Source organism: Hemiscyllium ocellatum, chromosome 18 (genome assembly GCF_020745735.1).
Source record: "Hemiscyllium ocellatum isolate sHemOce1 chromosome 18, sHemOce1.pat.X.cur, whole genome shotgun sequence".
In the NCBI taxonomy this organism is placed as follows: domain Eukaryota; kingdom Metazoa; phylum Chordata; class Chondrichthyes; order Orectolobiformes; family Hemiscylliidae; genus Hemiscyllium; species Hemiscyllium ocellatum.
The window spans coordinates 74,334,617-74,361,121 of record NC_083418.1 but is presented as its reverse complement, the minus strand read 5'-3'; the positions used below and the strand labels follow the sequence as shown (position 1 = coordinate 74,361,121).

At 39.3% G+C, this 26,505-nt stretch overlaps 1 protein-coding gene across 1 annotated transcript; it reads right to left on the bottom strand.

Annotated features, from left to right (window-relative positions):
- Nucleotides 1–7,242: 7,242 nt before the first annotated feature.
- On the bottom strand, nucleotides 7,243–24,737 carry svip (small VCP interacting protein). The gene is made up of 4 exons (XM_060838607.1): nucleotides 24,542–24,737; nucleotides 18,248–18,298; nucleotides 16,171–16,287; nucleotides 7,243–10,786 (listed from the first exon to the last, which is right to left on the bottom strand). Exons 1-4 carry the CDS (start codon nucleotides 24,602–24,604, stop codon nucleotides 10,772–10,774), a joined length of 246 nt encoding a protein of 81 aa, XP_060694590.1. The 5' UTR covers nucleotides 24,605–24,737; the 3' UTR covers nucleotides 7,243–10,771.
- Between the last annotated feature and the right edge of the window lie 1,768 nt (nucleotides 24,738–26,505).

The window sequence follows — 26,505 nt, the reverse complement described above, 5'->3', positions numbered from 1 at the left end:
TAATTATACCATTTGAGTTCAGTCTGCCTCCAAATTTTGAGCATTCTAACCTCTCAATAGCAGATATTCCCAGTCAAATAGCTTCCTTCTTGGCATTATTTGATAATCTCAGACTATCTTGTAGTTTTAACTTTGCCACAGTACTTAGATTGGACTTTTTGTTTCTCCAGCCCATCAATTCAAAAGTAAAATTGCAAAATTCTGTATGATACAGAATCATTTCTGCTTCTCTGCTTTGATAATAACAAGGTAGAAGAGACCAGTTACAACCAACTAGAATTAATTTAAACAAATCCTCTCAAATCAAAAAAACTGTTAATCCAAAGATGTATTTCTTCAGAAAGACTTTTTACCAGAAAATTACCAAGACTATAGAGCCTGAGTACAATAGAAAGAAAAACAACAGAATCCCAAATGCTGAATTATTGCTTCATGAGCCTCCATCTTTCATTTCCTTCAGCTACACCAAATATCAAAAAAAAATCAATGTGCCTATAATCATTGCCAAGTGCTGCTATTTTTAAAAACATTTGGGAGCATCAAATCTCTCACTCCAACTGCATGCATACACGCACATTTAATCTCATTCACAATGTGTTGAGTTCAAGTAGAAGGGAGACTTCTCTTACTCGTATCTGGATTCTAATATGCAAATAAGATAACTGTTGTGCTTGAATAGCAGTAATCCATTTGATACATTACAGTTTCTGAGCATTAACTAAAGTGTTATCTGTATTTCCAATGGCAATAAGCAGAATTCCTGATTAAGTTAAGCAAGAATCATGAACATAACGCAGTCAGTCAACGCTGCTGGCTGAGCAGGAGCTACTAACATATTATCTCTTTATTCTCAGTCACTTGAATTAGTTGCGCCATGCAGAATGTAATTAGTTCAATTTATGAAGTTTTCTTTCCACAGGTTACAGTCCCATCTCATGCCCCCGTTGAACAATGTAACAAATAAAACCAAAAAATTTATTTGTATTTTTACATCTTAAAGATCACTGCAATTTACATTAAAATTATTTGATTTTCTTCACAGGCTTATATGCTTCTTCCTAGACCACATTTATTGCCACATTCCAAAACAAAGCAAACTAAAATACTGCAGATGCTGAAAAGTTAATAGAAATACTGAATACAAAACAATTGATGGTCAGGTATGAGTGGAAATAAGTTACTTTAAAATGAAGCAAGTTACCTCTACAATGTTTCTATGTTTACTCAAAATTACAAAAATTTGCCAATAATCAACTGGTGGTAAACAAAATAGTTTACTAGGAGTGTAATGACAGAAATATGTGGGGTAGGCTATTTATCTGACTTAGCCATGGAAGTGCAAGACAAAAGATATTGTTTCTCTGAAAAACTCAATGATTGCATTTGATAGGAAATATCTACAAATCTGTATCTGTAATCAACTGTGATTTGCCAATTACAATATTATATGCAAAAAACACACGACTAGAAGACGTCAAATACACATGGTAGGTACTGCAAAACACTGCACTACTAAAGCATTATTTGAGAATATTGACTAGGCTACAGTGAGCTAAGAAGCAGAATAAATATTGAGGAATTAAATGTTTGGTCTATTTTAATCCTGGCTAAATTATTTAAGGAGCACATTGTTCAACTTCTGAATTGTAACAACTTAATCCCAAACACCACTCTGTTTCAAGAACTATACAAAAGCATATTTAAATTTTAAATAAACATGCTTCTTTAAAATTTAGTTGCATGTTAGATATTTAACATTCTACATTAAAATCAAATTTAATAAAAGTGGGAGTTTGCTTTTAAAGTGCACTTTGCAGCAGTTCATGACTGTTCCGTGTCATTATCTAAAACACAAATATACTGTAACAGGGAAGGAAGAACTCTTTGGGAATTTTTGCATGGGTCAAATTGATATTTTGGTGGCATACAGAGAGAAAACAAAAACCATTTTATTTATTGACACGAGTTATGCTAATTTTCTTTTCTTTCACTTTGTCCAACCAAAGGACAGGATTAAAAAGTAAATTAAAATCACTGAACCTGAGTTATCAATTAATTCTGATGCGTTGGACTATTGCTTTTCCCACGGAGACAGCCACATACAATGGAGAAAAGCCAGATTCACTCTGGTCTTCCTTTATACCGGCTTTTTTTATACAAATGTACTGTCTAGTAATTCTTTTAAAATGCCAAATTAAGACATCCACATAGCAGATCTCAGTAATTCAGCAACATTACATAAAACTGGCTCTAACTGCCCCAAGCTGGAACCTCAAAGTCACAAAGCCGGTGAATTCTTTCTGTCAAGACTACAACAGAAATGCAGTTTTGAACTAAATTCAATTCATTCTGGGCTGGGAGTTCTTTGTCCATAACAGGTCCCTGGCAATTTGACAGACATAAAATATCTTTTGCTCACAAAACTGTTTGATAGTATACCTTCAATGCTTACATCTTGACAGCATCGACAGAACAATCTTCCAGATTAAATGATCCAGATTGAATGAATACAGGGGATTTGGGATGAGAAGAATTTCTTATGAAATTTAGTTCACAATAACAATTGGATTAATGGATGTTGAGCTGGAGTATGTAAGAACAGAATAGGCCAGTCAGCTTTGCAAACCTATTTGAATAGTTCATGTACAACACAAAAGGGCTGCAGTGTTTCCAAAGCAATTTCACATTCAGCAATTTAACAATAATTAACTTTAACACTTAAAATCTGCTGGGAGGGAAGCAGCGAGGAGTGGATCTTATTAAATACAGGTGTGGCTTACTTATCACCTTCCTATCCAGCCTGCCTCCTTCACACTCAGAAGCCAGGGAATCTGGTGGTGGGTACAATTCAGTCCATTATATTCTATACTATTCTCTCCTGCTGCAAATGCATTTGAAAAAGCAGAAAGGCATTCAGTGTTAACACAATATACTGAAGGTGTTTAACTACCCAATGTTAATTTTTTAATACAAAATATAATGTTAAGTTCCAAGCCAATGTTATTACTGGACATGTCAAAGCCCAAATGGAAATCTTGCTTGATAGATCATGTTTTCTTTTTGGTTTTAATAACATACTTTAACACTAAAACATAAGCACACAATATGATGATTTGGTTTTCGCAATAAAACAGAAGTTTACATAAATGAAATGAAGATAAAATAGAATAAACCAAATTATTTACTCAGAATACAAGTTTAAATATTTTAAAACACCACATAAAAATATAATCCCATTAATTGCAAAGACACTCATTTATGGAACTCCCACCAGAAGGATTTGCCTTCCATCACCTCCATAAAGCTTAGTTTAACTGTGGCTTCAACTCTCAATTTTAAGAATCTCTGTCGCTTCTTCCTGGAGTTGTCATCCACTGAAACTCTCTCAGGTTAAAATCATAGTTTCAGGGTTTTTTTCCAAACACTTCTTGTCTAAAAAAATTTACTAAATTCCTTATGCTCAGGTAACTTTCTTTTAACAAAAGTATCAAAACTAACTTCTTTTTTTTCTCAGAACCAACTGCTTTATACATCCACCTTTAACAAAGTCTTTTGCAGAACTATCCCAAACTAAAATTGAAACATAAACTTTTTTTTCTCCCACTGTTATGGGTGCTTCCCCAAACTTAAAAAGAAAGTTCAGAATTTACTATCAGAAAGTCTAATGTACTGTCCTATGTACTTTATTCACTCATAAACTTTCCCAGTGTAAACAAGAAACCATCAATTTTGGAGGCTCACATTCTCAAATTGCTTTAATAGCGATCATAGCTGCAGAAATACTTCAAAAATTATTATTAAACCCCTACTGACATGCAGAAAATTTATACGCCACTTGTTCAAAATTCAAAGGTCCGCATTCAAGAATAAATATTAAAATATATGTAAATCACACTCCCTGCATCACAATATTCACCCTTGGTTTAAAAGATTTTAACAGTAAATACCTTCATAACAATCCTTGTTGTGGGTTAATTGAATGGAAACAATTTCTAACATGGTCTAATCTAACCATGACCTTCTGGTCTATTTTACTCATCCAAATCTTGATAATCTCAGTTTCTATTGCAGGTTCTTGTAACCCTCAGAAGGTTTGTTTTAAAGCTTCGATTTTTTGCTGTACATATCCACTGTAAATAATGTTCTTTTGCAATTCCCCACCTGTCATCCTTTGTTTGAAAGAGCCAGAGTATTCTGCTTTGCAATAAATTGTACAGAGCTGTGCCACTTTATTTTCTATAAATCCAAATTTCAAATATTGTGTATAATTTTAACCTTTGCAGACTGCAATATAATAATGTTTATACAAGTTGCCAATAGTTGTCTGTAACATTTTAAGACAAACCTACCTAAATAGTTTTTAATTATTGTGAAATGTAAACAGTAAGATAAGTAATAGCAATGCACTACGCCATGACAATCATAGTTAGTTATTATGACAAAGAGTCTTACATGTCATGTAACAAGGAAACACGTTGTCATTCTGAGTTGAAGTATGAACATTACTGGTGTTGGATAGAATTGGATATTTATAACCACTGCATTATAACAATTTCATAATGTGTCCCTCTTTTCAATAATGAAAGGATTATCCAGCTTTAGAAGTAAGCATTAGCTTACTAACTGGAGAACCAGAGGACTTGAGAATGGAGAACCTGACTCCCTTCTTTAAACAAGGGGAGACAGTAATAGATCATTTACCCTCACTGTCATTGCTGGTATTCTACAATAGTCTGCAATATAGAGTGAATCGATAAAGTGTAGTGTTGGAAAAGCATAGCAGGTCAGGCAGCATCTGAGCAAAAAAAGTCGACTTCATGAAAGGTTATGTCCAAAACGTCGATTCTCCTGCTCCTCAGATATAGCCTGACCTACTGAGCTTTTTTTTCAGAGCTACAGTTTATCGACTCTGACATCTCCAGCATCTGTAGTCCTATCTTCCAATATTTTGCAATATTGACTGAAATAATTAACATGAAGATTCTATTTAAAGACATAAAAATGGAAAAGCCAAATACATTGTTGAATTGTCTCTCTGGAAAATTGTGCGCAACTTTGGGCACTCTATTATAGAAGATTATAAAAGCAAAATGTGTTAACAGATTAAATAGCGATTATTTTCACTGGTCAACAAGATATGAAGGAACAAAAATTTAAGGTGAAAAATAGAATTAAAGGGGGGGGGGGTTAGACAAAAAAGATCGGAGACTATTTAGGATTGCCTATGCTTTAACACAAATACTTCTTTGAACAATCCACAAATTTTTAGGAAGACAGCTTGCTACCAGAGAAATATAAAAATAATATTGTAATTAGGAGGCTGCGGCTCGAATCAATAGCTCGGCGAAAGCATTCAGCCCCACTCTCATTTATATGCTTCCATTTTCTATGGTTGTCATAACTTACAATAGCAACGCATTATATTTTGTAAGATTTGATCTGAAGTATCTTGAATGATCATGCATGTTAACTTTCAGGACAGGAGGAGTACCCCTTACGTCTTTAAGAGTTATCTTTCATGAAATAATTCTAAATTCCTGATAACATACTTTTTGTGCTTGTGAGGAATTTCCTCAATTTTACAGGCAACACTTTGAAGAAAATCTTGCAGTTAGTGTTTTCCTAATTCCAGTGTAACACCAAATACCGAAACAAGATAGTTATCAAGTGAAAATAAATGGACAGAGCTCCATCTGTATACCAGTTCTCTCATTTTTATTCAGCAAGAAACTAGGACGTCATGGGAGTTGCCTTCACTATTCAACCATTCGCTAAAAAGGAGAACATGCAAATCACTGGCTTACTGTCAATATTCATCAATGGCATTTTAGGAGCTTTATTACATGCCTTAGTGTTATGGACAAAATGAAGGAACTTGGGATGCTAACAGTTTTCATAAGCCCTGTAATTGGAATAGCGGGTGGAGGACTTTCGAAAGGAGAACAACTGCTCAGCTTCCCAGTTAAGTGTCTTAAATCATGATGACTGAACATGGATTATAATTTTGCAATTCAAGTGATGTAACATGTAATGCAGAGGTTAGAAGCTCCAACTGTACACAATATGATTGGACACAACTTATCCTCAGCACATTGTTAAAATGCTTCATCTTAGAATTCTAATAAAATGTTCTCTTCGAACTGTTTCATAAGTAGTTTGTTAATGAACAGCTGAGTGAATTACTGGCTCTGAAAATGAAGATCAAAATGCAAATACTGCCATCATGAGGCAAATCTATCAAACTGCACCTTCACCAGCATCTTGAATTCAATTCAACCATCAGCTTAGCTGATATGGTTTATCAAAATTCATCATATTAATTGCGATTAAATGAACATTCTTTAAGCAATTATGGAAACACGATGGTTCAGTAGTTAGCACTGCTGCCTCACAGGACCAGGGACCACCTGTGAATTCAGCCTTGGATGAAGGTCTTGATTTGTTGTTGTCACATGCACCTAAGTAGTGAAAAATCTTGTTTTGCATTCTGTACAGGCAGACAACAACATACAAAGAACATAGGATAATTGAACAGTATGAGGAATACAAATTTACAACTGTCACGGAAGGTGCATGACAAACAAGATCGACATTAGATTTGAAACTTGAGAGGTCCATTCAGAAGTTTAGTAATAGCAGGGAACAAGCTGTTCTTGAACCTGTTGGTGTAGACTTGGAGGGCTGAATAGTCTCTTGCTACACAGTAGGGATTCTAAGATGGCACATTATAATGTAAGTACTGGGCTTCAAAAACCAGCATTGCCCATACATAATCATAATACTTACTTATTCTACAAAAAAAAAGCATTACTTACAAAGTGGAAGAATTTCACTTTGAGTATGTCCTTTTACTTTCAAACACCTGAAGCTCTGCCACCTGTCCTGTTTATGTGTCACATTCTGTACCACCTCTCTCCCCAGTCTCCCAAATCCTATTTCAGGATTACCATGTAGGACAACTACTGGAATTCTCTTCCTTTGCTCTAACGGCAACTTTAAGGTGATTTGAACATTTTTAGTTCTCATAGCCTAACAGAATGGGGTTATTTGAGTAAGAAAGCATTTTTGGTTTTGATTACATTGATGATACTGATGTAGTGTTCAACTTGTAAAGAGTTATCTCCAGAATTTCAGCAGACCTTTCTGCTTAACAGCAAAATACAAACTGCAGATATTGAAAACAGATGGTTAAACATGTCGATTGTGTTGTTAATGTGTGAATGAAACAACAATTAAAACAAATTACATATGTATATTTATTAGAAAGCAATGGAAACTATTGAGCAGTTTGATTAGCAGTACATGTCTTTAATTCTACATGCGCCCAGGAAGGGGATGACGACTTGTGGTGATAACATTTGAGATTCATGTAGCCACTTGACTGATGAAAAAGTCAGAAATCAAACATTTGACTTCTGAAGTGGGCCTAGGACACTGATTTCACCACAAAGTCCAAGAGAATGGAGACACTCTGCATTCTCTTTCATCTAGTGAGGGAAGTCTGCATACTTCAACAGTAAGCATTAGTATCAGCTCAGGGATAACTTGTAAAAAGTTTAATTCTTTAACAAGACCAGAACGACAAAGGTATAGATTGATAACTTTCAACATTGACAGTTTTCTACATCATATATTTCACGGCAATACACAAATTGGCCTTGTCTCCAAAAAGCTCGGAGTCTACAAGAGACACATAAGCAACAGTGTTCAGTGGGGTCTTGTTGTTATAATTCTTGAACAATGCCATCGTTTAACAATACATTAAAATATCATGGCAAAATTAGTTTATGGGTGTTAAAATTTGAGTTGTAATCATCAAGATAGCCATTAATGTGTTACATTACCCAACATCACAAACTTAAGAAAGTTGGACATTTTTCAATGTGCTAACATATTGGTACTATCAAGTTAAACTTAACTTCCAAGGGATTAAATGTAAAGGACAGCAAAGGGTACATTTGGGAGAACAAATGGGCATTATAGTGCTGATGGTATTGAATGGATTTACTCTGATGCCTGACTAACAGAATCAGGCTGTAGTACTTCAGAAGGCTGTTCAGCCCATCAAGTGTATGTCAGCCAAGAGAGTAGCTAAGAGTTAACCATATTACTGCACGTCTGCAGCCAGACCAGGTAAGGATGGCAGATGACCTTCCCTAAAAGACATCAGTGAACCCCAGATTTTTCATTTCTGACAATCTGCAATGGCTTGTGGTCATCATTAGATTCTCATTTCCAGATTGATTTGGAGATGCTGGTATTGGTCTGTGGTGTACAAAGTTAAAAATCACACAACACCAGGTTATAGTCCAACAGGTTCAATTGGAAGCATTAGCTTTCGGAGCACCTCTCCTTCATCAGGTGGTTGTCTGATGAAGGAGCAACACTCCAAAAGCTAGTGCTTCCAATTAAACCTGTTGGACTATAACCTAGTGTTGTGTGATTTTTTTTAACATTTCCAGATTATTATTGAACATAAATTTCACTGTCTGCTATGGAGGGATTTAACACCCGAACATTTTCTGGGTGTTTGGAGCCTACCAATAATACCACTAGGCCCACCACAAATACTGAACACATTAGCTTGAATCCTAAGTCCACCCCATAGCACTGAAAGATTTTCTCTTCTAAGTATTCATCAAATTTTCTTCTGAAAGCTAAAACCTGCATTCATCCCCCTTTAACACAGGCCATTCCAGATCATAACTTGCTGTGTGATGCTATTGTACCTCAGATCAGCTCTGGTCCTTCCAGCATTCACTACAATGCCCTCCAATTGTTCATCATTCTACCACAGAAACAGCTTTCCCCTATTTACTTGATCAAACACCTTGCCTGAATTATAGCACGTAAGCTAACTTACTCTCATCCTTCTGTGTTAAGGAGAAGGATCCTAATTTCTCTAGTCTCTCCACAAAACTGAAGTCCCATGTACGTCGTACCATTCTAATAAACCCTAACTGCAACACCTTCAAGGCTTTCACATCCTCACTTGAAGTAAGGCGCTCACAACCACCTGGAGCCTGAACAGTGTGATCCCATATGCCATGGGTGAAAAAAAATCACCACAAAAAGCTGTGTGCTATCACATTCCCTTAAAGGACCATCAGTACAGGTGCCCCAATAAGACAATATTTATTGTGATCGTATGACTTCTCTGAGAACACTTCATGTAAAGTTCATCAGCTATGCCACAACAGGTCAAGTTATTTTAAAATGGGGCTTTTCTATCATAGCCTGAGGTGCTTTGGGATCAGTGGGCTTTGATTTGTCTCTTGCACTTGCAAAACACAAGTGAAAGCTTCCGGACCATATTGTAAAAGGTATGCATGGGAATATTAGAGAAAACTTCACTGAAAGACAAAATTGGAAAGACACAAGTTTACCAACCAACCTTTTAACAAAATATTAAGCATTAATTATGCATATTTTGTTAATGCCAAGCATTCAGAGAAGCATCAGGACATCTAATGTTAAAATGTACACTTCATGCAGGTGGTAAATACAGCAAGTTACAAAGTTTATGTTCAGCTTTGTTTTCTAGTTCTCTTTTAGCTGGGATGAGAAGAAAATCAATTCAATGTTGGGCAAGGAAAAGTATAGTTTGCTAGAAAGTACGCTTTCCATTGGTACTGTGACCCAACAATAAGCATTCTGCATGGACTGCATCATAATCCATAACAAACAATACAAGAAAATATCCTGGCAATATTCTATTGAGGTCTTAACAAAAAAACGATAGTCTGTTTCATACAGGCGTATGCGTCAGCATCAGTTAAGTACCTAATAGGACAAAGTTGGCAATAAATTTAAGTTACCTTGGAATAGATTGTAAGCTATACGATTTTTACAATAGAAAAGGAACGCAGTAAGAACCATCTATATTCTATCATCAACAGGGGCCATGTGAGTTAATGACAAACACTAAAGACCTATAATTAAATTACTTGATGACAAAGACACAGGATTTATTTTACTAAAGCAAGGAATATGAAATAGTTGTATATAACTAGCAAATTATGGTCAGTTAGGAACATGCAATCAATATGACAAAGAATTTCATTCATGCTAAAAATGTATTTTTTCCTCCATGAATTGAGTACTTATATTTAGAGGTAGTTGAATCTAGCAATCTGGTCCAGTTGAGTCAATTTCAGCAACTAAAAGTTAATTCAATAAACTAAAACAAGTCCCAAAAAGGATGCTAAACATTTTAATAAACATAAGCTATAGCATTAAAAGAAAGCATATTTTCACACATTTCCCCACACTATCTCCAAGGCACAAAGGTTTAGAAAATCAAGTGGTTATAAAATATAGAAAACCTTGCCTAGTAAAGCTGCAGTTGAATTATCTACAAAAATCCACAAAAGGTAGTTACACTGCTTTATAAATAATGATAATTTATAGAAAGTAAACATTTAGCAATACAATCTCCAGCTAAAATAAAAGCAAAACAAAGGATCCCTTGGGACAGCAACATCCAAGCCATGAGTAGTTTCCATTGTTGCTTAAAAGTGACTGGATTGGTTTAATGTTTTCAACATTGATGGACAGCTCTTTAAATTACTGGAAGAAACATTGTACACTTCTGTTGGAATACAGAAAGCCTTTGTACAGAACATTCAATGCGAAGGATGGCACATTTCTGGGTCTTTCTAACCAAACACCGAAAGCCACGCAGAGAACATTAACCTCTCAGTAACAAGGGCCAGCAAGGTCAACGCTATATTGGCAATAGTGAAGATCTTCCACCGGTTTTTCGGCTCCTTTAACCAACTTGCCACTGGAACAAAAATAAAACAGACAATTTACTGAATTCTGCAAAACAGATAACATTGTGGCTGCTTAACACCATATCCGAGTCTGTATTTCAATTCAGATCTCATTACATTTTTGTGTGCTCAAATACAAACTATTACAAGTATACTTTAAAAATATGAGAAAGTTAAATTTAATTCCTTACTTTCTGTAGTCAACACTACACTATCTAAAGCAAAGATAGGGAAGGTGGGCAAAAAAGAAGAAAGCTGATTAACTAACAGGGAAGATTTACATTGGAAGCAGAAAGCTTAGACACAACCACAAGGTCATTTGCTTAAAACTTGCTGAGAAACCAGGATTATTTATTTAGAAAGCTTGTTTTATCTTCTATTCAAGAAAGAAGGTAGGAGGCAAATCACCACAAATTAGGCTTGTGGAAAATGAAATTTCTGAAATTCTTTAAATCACAAGAAACAACAAGTTCAGAGTGTACTTTCCTCTCCTCAATTTAGCAATTATGATGGAAAAATCATTGGGATTATTTCAAGTCAGGGAACTCTGAATCACAGAATTGTTACAACAAAAAAATGAGGCTACTTAACCCATTGTGCCTGCACCAGCTTTTCAAATCAGCATCTGCCTGCTTACACTTGCACATTATTTTACCCAAGTAATAGGTCAATGCCCTCTTGAATGCCGCAACTGAACCTACTGTCACCATACTTCCAGGCAGAGCATTCCAGACCCTAACTACTTGCTATGTGAAAAAAAAATCCTCACATCATCCTTGCTTATTCTGCAAATCACTTGAAATCTATTCCCACTCCTTATTCCCTTTATAGCGGAAACAGTTTCTCCAGATCAATTCTATCCCACCCACTCAATTTTGATGTATGCGGTCTCCTCTCAACCTCCTGTTCATATCCTTCCCATAATGTACCACCCAGAAGTGGACACTCATAACTGCACAACAGAAGAAAATTTTGTTCACTATAGTTGTTAAATCTGGAGTGGGGTGAAACAGATAAAACCCTGGTTAACAATTTTAGAAAGAATGTGAATAAACAGAAACATCTGCTTCATTTCTACATATATAATGGGTATACAATGATAGTTGTAAATAGGAGAAAAATGCCAAAATATTCATTTTCACACCTATCACTTACACCTACTTTGTACCCAATTAATTTCTTCACTATCATTAGCATGTCTCTCATATTTTGTTCTGATCATCCTCACCATTTGTTCCACTCACTCTTTCTCCTGTTTTGCCAACACCACAAAACCATAATTTTCCAGTTCCCTTCAGTTCTGAAGAGTCATCTTCTAATTTGAAACAATTCCTCTTGATGTCACGAGGAATTAAGGGCTACGGGGAGAATAATGGTAAGTGGAGTTGAAATGCCCATCAGCCATGATTGAATGGCGGAGTGGACTCGATGGGCCGAATGGCCTTACTTCCACTCCTATGTCTTATGGTCTTACTAACTCTTCCTCTAAGCACAGGTGCTAACAAACTTGCTAAATTTCTAAAGCATTTTCAGCTTTTTTTTTCCCCAAACAGACAGTTATGGTTGAAATAAACCAGCAATTTAGCTTCTGATCGTCAGTACAGGATCATATAAGTACCCAAAATTTAAAGCACAAAATAATTCAGAAACCTCAAGCTGTAATAGAAATTAGAGAGCATCCATAAATGTTTGAAGGTTCTTGCAGCACAATGGCAGTGTCCCCACCTCCAAGCCAGGACACCCCAGTTCAAGTCCCACCTGCTCCATAGTAATGACTTCTCTGGTGAGAAACTATTGCCACAGATAATGAATGTGTGAAATAAATTTCCGGATGAAGAACTGACTAAGGTTAAATGAAATCTTAAGTGAGTAAATTACATTGAGAAGCAGAAGAATTAAAAACTTTGGCGATATAATGTGATGTTTTTCAGTCGAGCAGTCCTAATGGACTTGGCATTTTTACAGTAAAAGATCAACACGTGGAAGCTGGGAATTCATAACAAGAACAAGGAAGTGCTCATTATAGAATAATATTCTACTTAACTCTAGCTGGAGTAATCTCTATTAGTGGATAGCCATTATACAATCTGCACTTTCATATTATGAGCAACGCTTCACATGACTCTCTTCTGCCTTCAGAGGTCACACGTATGCTAAATACCATATCTCAAGTAGTTCAATCAATTGTCATCTTCTTTTGTTTAATTCAATGAAGATGACATTTGAATATTTTACTTGCAATATCTGTTGTGCCATAACTTGTCTGGAGTCTATGCCTCACATAATACTCAAAAAGTCTCAACAGCCTTTCCTCTCCAATGTTCTTAATGCCCTCCATCTTTCCTTTGATTCCATGCTTAAATCTCTCCAGTGTTTGAATCCCCACATTACTGAAACTGCTCTAACAGTATTCTCCATGTCTGTTACATGTTGTATTCAGTATTGCTCCTACTCTATGCAGCCTTCATTAGAATTAATCATAATATCTTACTCCTGTTTTGTTCTGCAGTTATACAACAGTGGCACAGTGATAGTGTCACTACCTCCAGGCCAGGCAGCCCCAGTTCAAGTCTCACCTGCTCCAGAGGGGAGTAATTGCTTCTCTGAACAAACTGGTTAGAAAATATTGCCACAGATAATGAACTTGTGAAATAAATTTCCTGATGAAGAACTGACTAAGGTCAACTGAAATTTTAAGTGGATAAATAACATTAAGAAGCGGAAGAATCAAGAATTGTGGAGATATAATTGATGTTTCTCAGAGTTGGCTCTCTGCTGGTCTGTGAAGTGTCCTTTCAGAAAATCATAAAAAGACATGGGGTCAACTTACACACTGAGCTGATGATACCCAGCATAAGTGTGGTACTGACCCAGTGGTGCCAGTGGGGCTTATATTCAGTTTACTTCCATGCAGACATTGGAACACTGAAGACACTGAATTTCCAGCCACTGTCACGCATTCCATAAACTCACCACCAATATCCGTCTCCGTCCCAGAAGACCTTATCAGAACACAATTAAGCCATTCAGCCCATCAAGTCTGCTCTGCCATTTGATCATCCCAATAACTAGTTCAGGTGAATCAAGCCATTTGCAACTACCAATGCTATATTCAATCCAAAGTTAAAATCATAAAACCACATTCTTGCTGGTGAAGATACCCTTCGCCCCAGTCACAACATTCCATTTAGCCCTCATTCATGCTATGATCACCAGACTCAAACATTTCCTGAGCATCTTTCTATTCTCCAATCTCCACAGACTTCAGTTCACCCAAAGTAGTTCCCTACCCCACATGAAGACCTGTACACACACCGACATGTTTAGAGCGGTGAAACTTGAGTAAAACAAGTTAATGACATTAATTGAATTATCTGCTGTTGATGTTTCAAAGGCAGATTCTTAACACTTTTGAAGAACTGTTCTAGTTGAAGTTATTTGCAGTCATTTCACAAAAACTAAATGAGTGCAAAGTGGTTATCTTCCACTGCATTCTTTTGGTTCCCTATTCTTCTTCCACCAGTAAACACTGCCTCACGTATTCTCCATTCCGTGTTCTTAGTCACTAATGTCTTCACAAAAACTCTGCTTTCACTGCCAAGAATACAGTTTCAACAATTAGTTAACCTTCTGAAACAAAGGCATACAAATGTTCCTGAATTCATACAATATCATTCCTCACAGTATTTCAATACTTAAAAGGAGATTGTGAGAATTCCAATCTTGGTCTGTAAAGATAAATAAATTCCCTTATGTCTGCAAAAGAGGACAGGAAGAATTCTGTCAGGATGTCAGATATTTGAGCGTATTTCCTTCCTTTGGAAAAGCCCCTTTCATTTGAGGCCTTTCCTCATTTAGATCCAGATCAGACTGTTCCTTTTCCCCTTCTCCATGTTTAATAATTATTCACAGATTATGCAGTCAATTTTGCATCCCTACTTTTTGTTTCAATTTCAGTCAGCAGAAATGGATACATTCAGATGATTATTCTAATTACTTTTAAAAGAATGTAACATGTAATTAACTTTTCAAAGAAATTAATACGTAAAACGTGTGTGCCATTCACTCAAATTAAGCATCTGTCATACAATTACAGGCCTAGATTTGACAGAAACAGGGCATCTAATGTTGTCTGGTATTAATTAGACATGTTTAGGTTTCCAATTTCCTTGCTTTGCCAAATTGTGACAAGTGTGAGCTGATAAGGGATACATGGCAGCCAATTGGTTCAATAAGTAAAGGAAAGATAGTGAAAAGAGCAAATTAGAATGGGCGACTCTAATGTTAACAAGTGCAGAGACAGAGATAGCAGGAAGGACCGGATTGAGAGAAAAGGGAGAGAGACAAAGATGAAGTTTTCTTGTAATACTTTTAAATGCAACTTTTTCAAAATTAAAACATGAAGGAATGAGACTACACATTTATCTAGGTAATTTTCAGTTTCTAGAGCTGGATTGCTAGTGATTAACACTTCTCACAGTGTTAAACAGGTATTTAGACATGAAATGACAACCTTCTGTAGTGAATTTAGTTTACATCAACTGCGAAAAAAAAACTTCACACCATTTAATGCTGAGGCAGAGAACAAGATGTTGTTTTCATGAATAACATGACCTGACACTGACTTTCAAATACTGGCATTTTATGGTACAACATAAAATTGCTTATTCTTTACACAAATAACAATAGGCGTTGCTGAAAAAAGATTTTTCCAAAGCCTTTTGTCTTGCATTCAACAGGACAATTTATGATAGCAGAATGCTGATTAGTTGGCAAGTTGTCTCTTGACTGGAGGAGGCTTTGCAGAAAGAATATTTATATACATGCTGTCTGCTGCAATGTAATCAAATAAGTGACAGCCATTTTCTCGTCCATTTCCCAGAGAAATGTTCTGACCAATCAGTCAGCATGCCTGGCTTAAAAATTTAACAAAGCTTGGCAGTTGACTGTCAGTCATCGTCTGGTGCATTCATAATTCCTCCACCCATCTAAAACCACTTCTCAACCAATGAGCATTCTCCTCAAAAACAGTAAAAATGCTGTTTCCTTTTTACATTGCTATTTCTTGTGAAGCGCCCTGAATTGCGCAAGATGAAAATCTTTGGCAAAGTGTTTTATTTTGGCAATATTCAAACTCTCTATTTCCAAATGAATGAAAAAAAAACAATGAATGTTATGAACCTTCCTGCTGTTGAGACAGCAAAATTTGGCTTAATAAGCTAGCCTTTGGGTAGTACAGATTTAAAACAAAGTTATCTTTTAAACCAGGCTTGCTTCCATTGTAAGAATTAAAACATATTCCTACCCTCATCAGTTACCTAATGACTAACTGGTGAATTACAATTCAGTGTGAGTGAGGTATACTTCACCGTACATAGCATTAATATTCTCTCACCCTGAGGCCACCACCGCCTCCTGCAGGTGTAGAATTCATCTGCTGCTTTTCCAATGCCTCCTGCTTCTGCTTCTTTCGCTCCACCGATTCAGGATTCTTAATGCCTCGGTGCACATTCTTCAAATGAAAAATGGGAGAAATGTTTCAAATTTCAAATACACCATTGAAGATGCTACTTAATTGCAAAACAAATCTCCAAAGAAAATGTCACTTTTGCAGAAGATAAACCCATATTGGTCGATGTGGTCGTCAAACATTTGTTTTCTTTCAAAATGTCTTGAGAAATGTCATCAAGTTTTCATAAAAATCAAAACCACCAACATGTTGTCAACTTCATTACTGTTTGGAAGAAGGCACAGATACCGGTTACAGATTCACTTGTAAATTTTGATCCATAAATTGGTTGTTTGCAAAGTGTTGTAGAACAGAGGGACTTAGGGATTCAGGTAAATAGTTTGAAGTTTACATCACATTTCGCCAGGGTGGTTAAAATGGTGTTAAGCACGTTTGCCTTTGTGCCTCAGTCCTTTGAGTGTAGGAGTTGGGATGTCATGCTGAGGTTGTACAGACCACTTATGGAGTACTGCATCCAGTTCTGGTTGCCCAATTATAGGTGGGATATTAATAAGCTGGAGAGGGCTGAGAAAAAATTTACCAGGATGCTGCTGGGTATGGAAAGTTTGAGTTATAAAGAAAGGCTGGATAGGCTGGGACTTTTTCCGCTGGAGCACAGTGGGTTGAAAAGCAACTTGATAGAAGTTTATAAAATCATGACGGGTACAGATGGGGTTAATGTTAGTTGTCTTTTCCCTAGCATGGGGGATTTCAAGACTGGGGCCACATTTTTAAGATGTGAGGAGAAAGATTTAAAAAGAACTTGGGGACCAACTTCTTTTACATAGTAGGTGGTTCACATGTGGAATGATCTTCCTGAGGAAGTGATGGATATGGATACAATTACAATGTTCTTACTCAAATATCTTTTAAAAACAAATAGGCAACATTTCAAGGGATATCAGTCAGGAGCAGGCAGGTGGGACGAGTTCAGTTAGGGATCAGAAACAAATTGAGAGAAAAATTCAGGTCAGGCAGCATCCGTGGAGAAAAATCAGAGTTAACATTTCCAGTTGAGTGACACTTCCTAGGAATGGAGCTCTGGATTTCTCTCCGCGGATGCTGCAAGACCTGCTGAGTACTTCCAGCAATTTCTGTTTTTGATTCTGATTTACAGTATCTGCAGTTTTTTTCAGTTTTTACTGAGTTTGGGATTATGTTCTGCATGGACTGAAGGGTCTGTTTCCATTCTGTCAGACTCTGTAAGGATTGGGCCATATTGAAATATTGCACTAATGTGCAACAATGTAGTGCCTTGAACATGGAAAGCATCCTAAAAGCTCTCCACAGAGACATAACTGGACACAAATGGGCACAAAGCCAAACTCGTATCAGGAAAGTGGAATAATAAATTCAGAAAGCTGGGCTTTAAGAGGGAAGTATGTAGGGCTGGGTTTAGTGAATAAATTCCAGAGATAAATGATCAAGCACATGAATGTGAATGGTTTTACTTTGTTTAGCTATTGTTACAACAGAACTTAAACTGGACATTGAAACAAAACTCAAAATCATGTGAATGTTATGACAATGATCAAAACTCCGTAATTTGGAAAGTGTAGCTCAGAAACAGTGGTTTATGTTGAAAAAACTTTCAAAAAGTTTTGGATACGCGTCTTAAAAATAAGTTTAACAATGTTTGTCAGATGCTTAAAACTGGAAGATGCAGAATACAATGAAACAAGTCAGGAAAAGTTGATTTTTGGGTTGTCACAAATACAAAATTATCAATTAACTCAGACATATTCCCCCACATCGACAATTACTGCTGTCCTTCCTGTGCTCCTAACCACGAACAGATTTCAAGAAAACAAAACATTAATTAAAAAGAACAAAGAAGAAACCAAAGAACCACGGCCTCTGGAAATCTTAAACAAAAACAGAAATTCCTGGAGAAACTCAGCAATCCGTCAGCATCTGCGGTGAGAAAGTGACCCTTCTTTTGGGTATTAATTAACATTCTTACCTCCTTCTGCCTCTTCTCAGCAGCTTCTGCTAATTGCCGTCTTCTGGTTTCCTATACATTGATAAAAAGGGATTCAAAATTCAGGATCTTGTAGACAAAAAAATGTTCAACATTGTGAATCTGTTTTTCATCATTCTGATTGCACTGATTTGATTTCAAATCACACTGAAAAACTAATCTTGGTTTATTCATGTTTTCCTAAAGATTTCAATAATGAAACCAAGTTGATATAGAAAATCTTCATTCAAGCTTGGCAATTCTACAACCCTCTGGGGGTAACTGAATTTGTGGCTCAGGAACTTTCAATTCCAGATTTATTAACAAATTCAGATACCACCAGTAGCCGTGATGGGATTTGAACCCACTTTCCCAGAGTATTCTGGATTACCAGTACGATGACATTATCAGAAACAAAAACAGAAGCTGCTGGAAAAGCTCAGAAGTTGTGGACTTCTGAGGAAGGATCACCAGACCCAAAATGTTAACTCTACTTTCTCTGCAGAGATGATGCCAAACCTGCTAAGCTTTCTCAGCAACTTCTGTTTTTGTTTCCAATTTACAGCATCCGTAGCGTCATTGTAAAAACTGAAAGAACTATCACTTTGTTATTGTCTCAGATCCTAACAGGACGCGATAAGGTAAATGCCAAGAGGAAGTTCTGACATTTGGGAGAAGACGGGAACTAGGGTGCAGTTTAAGAATGAAGACTGAAATGTGAAGTTTTTTTTTCTCTTGAAAAGGCAGCATCCATGGAGGGAAAGCAAGCTAATGTTTAGAGTCTAGATGACTCCTCATGACAAACGCTGTCTGATCTGCTCTGATCTCCAGCATTTTATGTTTTCAGAACAGATTCCAGCGTTTGCAGTAATTTGCTCCTAATCTTTTTCTCTTAGAGGGACTTTAAAGTTTAGAATTCTCTTCCCCAGAGATCAGTGGAGGCTGGGTCACTGAATTTAGTGAAGGCAGAATGAGATAACTTTTTGATCAAGGAAGTCAAGGGTTGAGGGGTGCAGATAGGAAAGCAGAGTTGAGACTATAATGAGACCAATCTTTAAGTTGTTAATGGTGAAGCAGGACCAAAAAATGCAGGATGGTCTACTCCTGCTCCTAAGTCCTATGTTCCTACTGTATATTCACAATCTACTGGTTTGCTTTTCTGCAATTGAATTTTAAATATTCAAGAGTGAAAATGACAAAACACCCCACGCTTTTTAAAACATTCATTTAGTCACCAGTCAACGTTCTCACAGCTGCACTCATTGTTTGTAGCCTCTTGCATTCAGTTGAGTCAGATTAAGTTTATTTTAATGAAATCTACAATTTCGTACACATTTTTGTCCATAACAAATGCCTTCTTCTAACTCTCCTAGCATTACATATCTGTCCTAGTTTAACCTATAAATTTAGAAATGTATTTTTAATTCCAAAGTCAAAATCATCAATATAAAATATGCATGTTAGTTTTATCTACTGTTTATCTCTGCAGAGAGTTTAATGAGATTGGTGAAGTGAGATGCTCCTTTGAAATTCATGTTAACTATTCAATTTTCCATTTTACAAATTAATTTCTGGCATACCCTCAACTAGGAACACATTTTTTTTGCAATGATGCTAACCTGACAGGTCTATTTTCTACCCCTTCTTAAATATAGGTGTAATGTTAGCTGTTAGTTCTCTGTCAGAAACTTTTCTCTGAAATAAAGATCAGGCTACATGTAATAATGGGTCTGCTATCCTTTCACTAATACTTTTTAAAATGTGCACAAGTAACGCACCTGCACCATGAATCTTAGCCACTTTAAGTAATTTATTTCCTACATCTGTTTATTTTAAGCACAGTTATACCATTTCTGATATCTCAATGTCAAGCTGATCTGTCTCCTTGGCATTTCGAAGCAATTATTTAAGATTTCAGCCATTTCATTGTGATTTTATCCTGTCCACCCCTTAGATAGCTCCATTCCAATCCCAACTAGTTTTTATTTGTTTATAAATGCAATATATTTTTGATATCCACCTTTGGTCCAAATAGATTAGATCCACGCATTTTGAACTCTTGTAAATTACTGCTTCTATCTCTAATCACCCTTTCTCTCCAAAGTCCGTGAACATACCATAGCCTCTCCAATCTACTTCCATCTTTCCTGGAACTCCATAGCTCTTATCAAAGCCACAAGTTGCATCCAAAGGGACAGCAACAAAGACAACCTTTCCCCTCTTTGACTTGTTTGCAGCTTCTGAACCAGTTGCCCACTCCATTCCCTGTTGCCCGCTGGGTGGGATTGTTCTAAGCTGGTCCACTCTCATTTATCATTATAGCCCCACATGCAATGGCTTCTCTTCCTGCAATTGCATCATTACTTTGGGTCCCTTCCCAGCCCCACTAAGAATCTATTCCCCCTCCAACTTTTCATCTGTACACTGCTCATGGGTACATGCTAGGTTTTGAACGTTTGCTGACAACAGCCAGTTCCAACTCACCGGCACCTCTCTCAACCTCCAACTGTTGCTAAATGACCTCACTGCTTATTTGATATGTATGAACAGAAACATCCACCAATTAAAATTAGGGAAGACTGAAGCCTTTGCTCTAAGGCAGGGTTACCAGACCAGAAACGTTAACTCTCATTTCTCTGCATAGATGCTGCAACTCCTGCTCAGCTTTGTCAGCAATTCCTGTTTTTGATGCTATTTGCTTGTATTTATTTATGCTTTCATTTATTTTATCTGTTCCAGATTATTGCCCATACCAGAGCCAATAATAACAGGGGAGGGTGGCATTAAGATCCTCACATTGTGGATATATTGTATCGCCTTTCCCTAGGACAAAATAACATTGGGAGATTTCAACGGTGTTCACCATTTAGCTCCCCAAAGTCCCCATGATTCTTCCTCTCCTGCTCTTCCACTAACTTTCAGTTGTCTAAAACATGCACACCTTTGTTCATAAAACAGAAGCTCATATTATGGAAATGTAGTGCACATGTATAAACTACTGACATGTATACAAAGTTCAGATTACATCATACAGTATAACAGTTCACAGTATGCATTTGTTAACTAAGTGCCCTGGCACCAAACAATTTAGTTAGACAAGGCATGGTCATATGATGTGACAAATAGCTTGAAGACAAACATGGAGAATTATATTCAGTTAGTTATTTTTCCTATTCTAGCCAGAACTCAGGGCAAACATATTACACCATGTAAGTTTAATACCTAATATCACTGCTCCAAAAGTGAATTAATTACTACAATTAAATCTTAGATCAGATGATATGTTAACTTTGCTCTGACAATTCATTCAAAATCTCCCAAAGTGGAATGCCAGGAGTACAGTATATACTAGTTTGGCTGTTCTGCAGGTGTTGCAGGTTGCGCGCTGCACTTAAGATGTCAGTTTAAGCAGCTTAGATGAATTATGATTAGGCATTCTACAAATCACTCAACACAATTTGCAGAATGATACACGTCACTTGTGGCTGGGTAGTTAACCCTTATTCCACTGCTCTGCTAGCGTACTCCAAACTTCTTTCTCACTTTCTTTTCAATATTCTCTATGTAGGATTCAAGGAGTAAGTAAAAGGAGAGAATGACAATTATGATTTCACTGAGCTTTAAATCACAAAACAAATTTGAGCAGCCAAGCAACAGGAGTGAATTGTTGAGACCTATAGAAAAAAACAATTGACATTGGCATAAAACAATAGTATACTCAACTCTTGGTCGTTTTTTTTACTATTTAAAAAACATTCACCTAAATGGCATGAAACCAACTCATCAAATTACTGCATCATATGTTACAAACCATAAAAAGGACATAGAGAATATAGTGCATTTAGCAAACAGAATCATAGAGTCAGAGTTGTACAGCACAGAATGCCGACCAGATATCCCGAATTATTCTATTCCTAGTTGCCAGCATTTGGTCCATATCCCTCTAAACCCTTCCCATTCACGTACCCATCGAGATGCCTTTTAAATTATACCAGCCTCCACCAATATCCTCTGGCAGCTCATTCTATACAATCGCCATCTTCTGTGTAAGGAAGTTGCCCTGAGGTACTTTGAAATCTTTCTCTCTTACCGGAAACCTATGCCCTCTTCTTGAATCCCCTACCCTGGGAAAAAGACCTTGGCTTTTCACTCTGTCCATGCCTTTCATGATTTTACAAACCTCTGTAAAGTCACCACTCCATTTTCTGATATTCCGGGAAAATAGCCCCAGGCCATTAACCTTCTCCCTATAGCTCAAATCCTCCAAACACGACAACAACCTTGTAAATCTTTTCTCAATCCTTTCAAGTTTAACAATATCTTTCCTACAGCAGGGAGACTGGAAGTGAGTGCAGTATTCAAAAAATGTCCTAATCAATGACCAGCTACAACATTACACCCCAGCTCCTATACTCACTGCACTGACCATTAAGGACAAAAGGTACCAAATGCCTAATCTGAAATTAAAAAAAAACAAAAATGCTGGAAATACACAGCAAGTAAGAAAGTGCCTGAAGAGAAAGAGAGTTCACATAACCAGAACAATTCTGACTAAAGGCCACCAACCTGAACCACTGATGTGGCGACTGACCTGCTTTTTAAAAGAAAAATCACTGCTGCAACATGCATTTTACAATAACGTTGCCATGTTTGATATGTTAAAACAGAAGTCACCAAAAACATATACGTTTGTTTCGTGGGGGAAAAAACAACTATGTTTCCATATTGTCAAAATGATTCAAATTATTTGAAGCCATTCCAAAAGAGCAACACATGAGGCAGTTTCGAACCTAAAAGCTAACAAATGTCAGCACAAAGTCTAAGGAATAAACCTGCAGAACAGGATCAGGAAGTTGTCAAGGTCAATATTGAGTTAAACATAATCTAAAATTTTTAAAAATCCAAACCAAACCAACAGACACAAAGTTAAATCAGTAGATAAATAAAATCAAAATAAACAGTAAAACAATTGCTGTAGCAATGGTAATATTAGCATGATTATTCCATACTGAATGTGTTTTCCTGAGGAATGCTTTTGGGAATGCGTGTTTTGTTATTAACATTGTTTGTGTTCAGACAACACTCAGTGCAAAGCCTTTGACTCAGTGCAAGACCTGGGGCCCGGTGACAGCTCTGCCATACTATACTCCTGGGTACCCCCCTGACCCTTCATCTCACCCTCCAACCCAAACCACATCCCTCACCAATCTCCCCACAACTCAACCGGAAACCACACCACTAACCCCACATCCTTCCCTCCCTCCCCATCCACATTCCTCCTCCTCCTCAACCCCTTCCCATGCCTTAACACACTCTCACCACACCCACCCACTCAATGCTCTCTTCCCCCACAGCCCTCGAAACCCCCTCATTCCCCCTACCCCACCCTCTCGACCCTCCCTCACTCACTCCCCCCACCCCTCCCTCCGACCCCCCTCATTCCCCCTACCCCACCCTCTCAACCCTCCCTCACTCCCCCCTACCCTCATTCCCCCCACCCCTCCCTCCGACCCCCCTCATTCCCCCTACCCCCCTCATTCCCCCTACCCCACTCTCTCAACCCTCCCTCACTCCCCCCACCCCTCCCTCCGACCCCCCTCACTCCCCCTACCCCTCCCTCCGACCCCCCTCACTCCCCCTACCCCACCCTCTCAACCCTCCCTCACTCCTCCCTCACTCCCCCCACCCCTCCCTCCGACCCCCCAATTCCCCCTACCCCACCCTCTCGACCCTCCCTCCGACCCCCCTCCCTCCCCCTACCCCTCCCTCCGACCCCCCTCACTCCCCCCACCCCTCCCTCCAACCCCCCTCATTCCCCCCACCCCACTCTCTCAACCCTCCCTCACTCCCCCCACCCCTCCCTCCGACCCCCCTCACTCCCCCTACCCCTCCCTCTCAACCCTCCCTCACTCCCCCTACCCCTCCCTCTCAACCCTCCCTCACTCCCCCTACCCCTCCCTCTCAACCCTCCCTCACTCCCCCCACCCCTCCCTCCGACCCCCCTAATTCCCCCTACCCCACCCTCTCGACCCTCCCTCACTCACTCCCCCCACCCCTCCCTCCGACCCCCCTCATTCCCCCCTACCCCACCCTCTCGACCCTCCCTCACTCCCCCCGCCCCTCTCGACCCTCCCTCACTCCCCCTACCCCGCCCTCTCGACCCTCCCTCACTCCCCCCGCCCCTCTCGACCCTCCCTCACTCCTCCCTCACTCCCCCCACCCCTCCCTCCGACCCCCCTAATTCCCCCTACCCCGCCCTCTCGACCCTCCCTCACTCCCCCGGGCGCAGCCTCTCACCGGGTCGGGTGTCTCCACCACATCCTGGGCCGCCCCTCCCAGGCACGGCAGGCACAGTCCCATCGCCGCTGCCGGAGCCGGAGCCGGAGCCGGAGCCTCACACGGAGCAGGCGCTGGGCTCGCGGAGGGGGGGAGGGGTGATCCCGATCCGGGTCCGACTCTCAATCCGCATCTGGTACCTTCCCCGCCCCACCCCCTGACGCCGTGCGTCCTCCCGCCATGGCAACCCGTCCCGCCGGCCCACGGACTACAAATGACAAGGAGGCGGCAGAGGAGGCAAGCGTGTCCCAACGGCGCAAAACCTGCGTGCTCCTCAGACTGCGCCTCCTCATGGAGCCTAGCGCAACACCAGCTTAAAAAAAAACTGACCAGGCAAATCACATCCAAGGAGAAAGTGAGGTCTGCAGATGCTGCAGATCAGAGCTGAAAATGTGTTGCTGGAAAAGCACAGCAGGTCAGGCAGCATCCAAGGAACAGGAGATTCGACATTTCGGGCATAAGCCCTTCATCAGGAATGAGGAACGTTTCAGAGAACACCTCTGGGCCGCCCGGACCAACCAACCCAACCACCCCGTGGCTCAACACTTTAACTACCCCTCCCACTCCACCAAGGACATGCAGGTCCTTGGACTCCTCCATCGCCAGACCATAACAACACGACGGTTGAAGGAAGAACACCTCATCTTCCGCCTGGGAACCCTCCAACTACAAGGGATGAACTCAGATTTCTCCAGTTTCCTCATTTCCCCTCCCTCACCTTGTCTCAGTCAAATCCCTCGAACTCAGCACCGCCCTCCTAACCTGCAATCTTCTTCCTGACCTCTCCGCCCCCACCCCACTCCGGCCTATCACCCTCACCTTGACCTCCTTCCACCTATCATATCTCCATCGCCCCTCCCCCAAGTCCCTCCCCCCTACCTTTTACCTTAGCCTGCTGGACACACTTTCCTCATTCCTGATGAAGGGCTTATGCCCGAAACGTCAAATCTCCTGTTCCTTGGATGCTGCCTGACCTACTGCGCATTTCAAACCACATACAAGTCAAAAGTGGGCACTGCAGATGCTGGACATCAGAGTCTAGATTAGAGTGTTGCTGGAAAAGCACAGCAAGTTAGGCAGCATTCAAGGAGCAGGAAAATCAACGTTTCAGGCAAAAGCCCTTCATCAGGAATGAAGTCAAATGAACAGATAAAGGGGCAAAAACTGAAATTACTTGAAAGGCTCAGCAGATCTGGCAGCATTTGTGGAGAGAAATCAGAGTTAATGTTTTGGTGGCTCAGTGGTTAGCACTTCTACCTCACAGCATGAGGGTCCCAGGTTCAATTCCAGCTTCGGGCAGCTGTCTGTGTGGAGTTTGCATGTTCTCCCTGTGTCTGCATGGGTTTCCTCTCAGTGCTCCAGTTTTCTCACACAATCCACTGATGTGCAGGTCATGTGAACTGTCATGCTAAATTGCCCGTAGTGTTATCCGCATTAGTCAGAGGGAAATGGGATAGGTGGGTTGCTCTTCGGAGGGTCGGTGTGCACTTGTTGGGCCAAAGGGCCTGTTTCCACACATAGGGGAAAGAAGTTTCGGGTTCAGTAATCCTTCCTCAGAACTTCTCTTCATAGATGCTGCCACTCTTTCCAATAATTTCTGTTTCTGTTTCAGCTGACTTAGGAAGAAACACTTCAGACCACACTGGCACTCAGAGAACTGTCGGAGACCTGTGACCTGCTCAGTACCAGATAGGAGAGGATCTGGTGATATTAATGACTTCATCCAGATGCACAGGGAGGAACAGGGTATGGGAGACACAATGGCCTTCATTGCCCAAAGCGGCAGCAGCACAATGAATATGCGTCCATGGGCAGGTTGGATGTTGCCATGGAGAGCCAGGTCCAGCCCCCTCAGTATCTGCTGGAGATGCACATGCACCTACACTCCATTGGCACAGCTATTGATTCTCAGGACTGAAAGCATG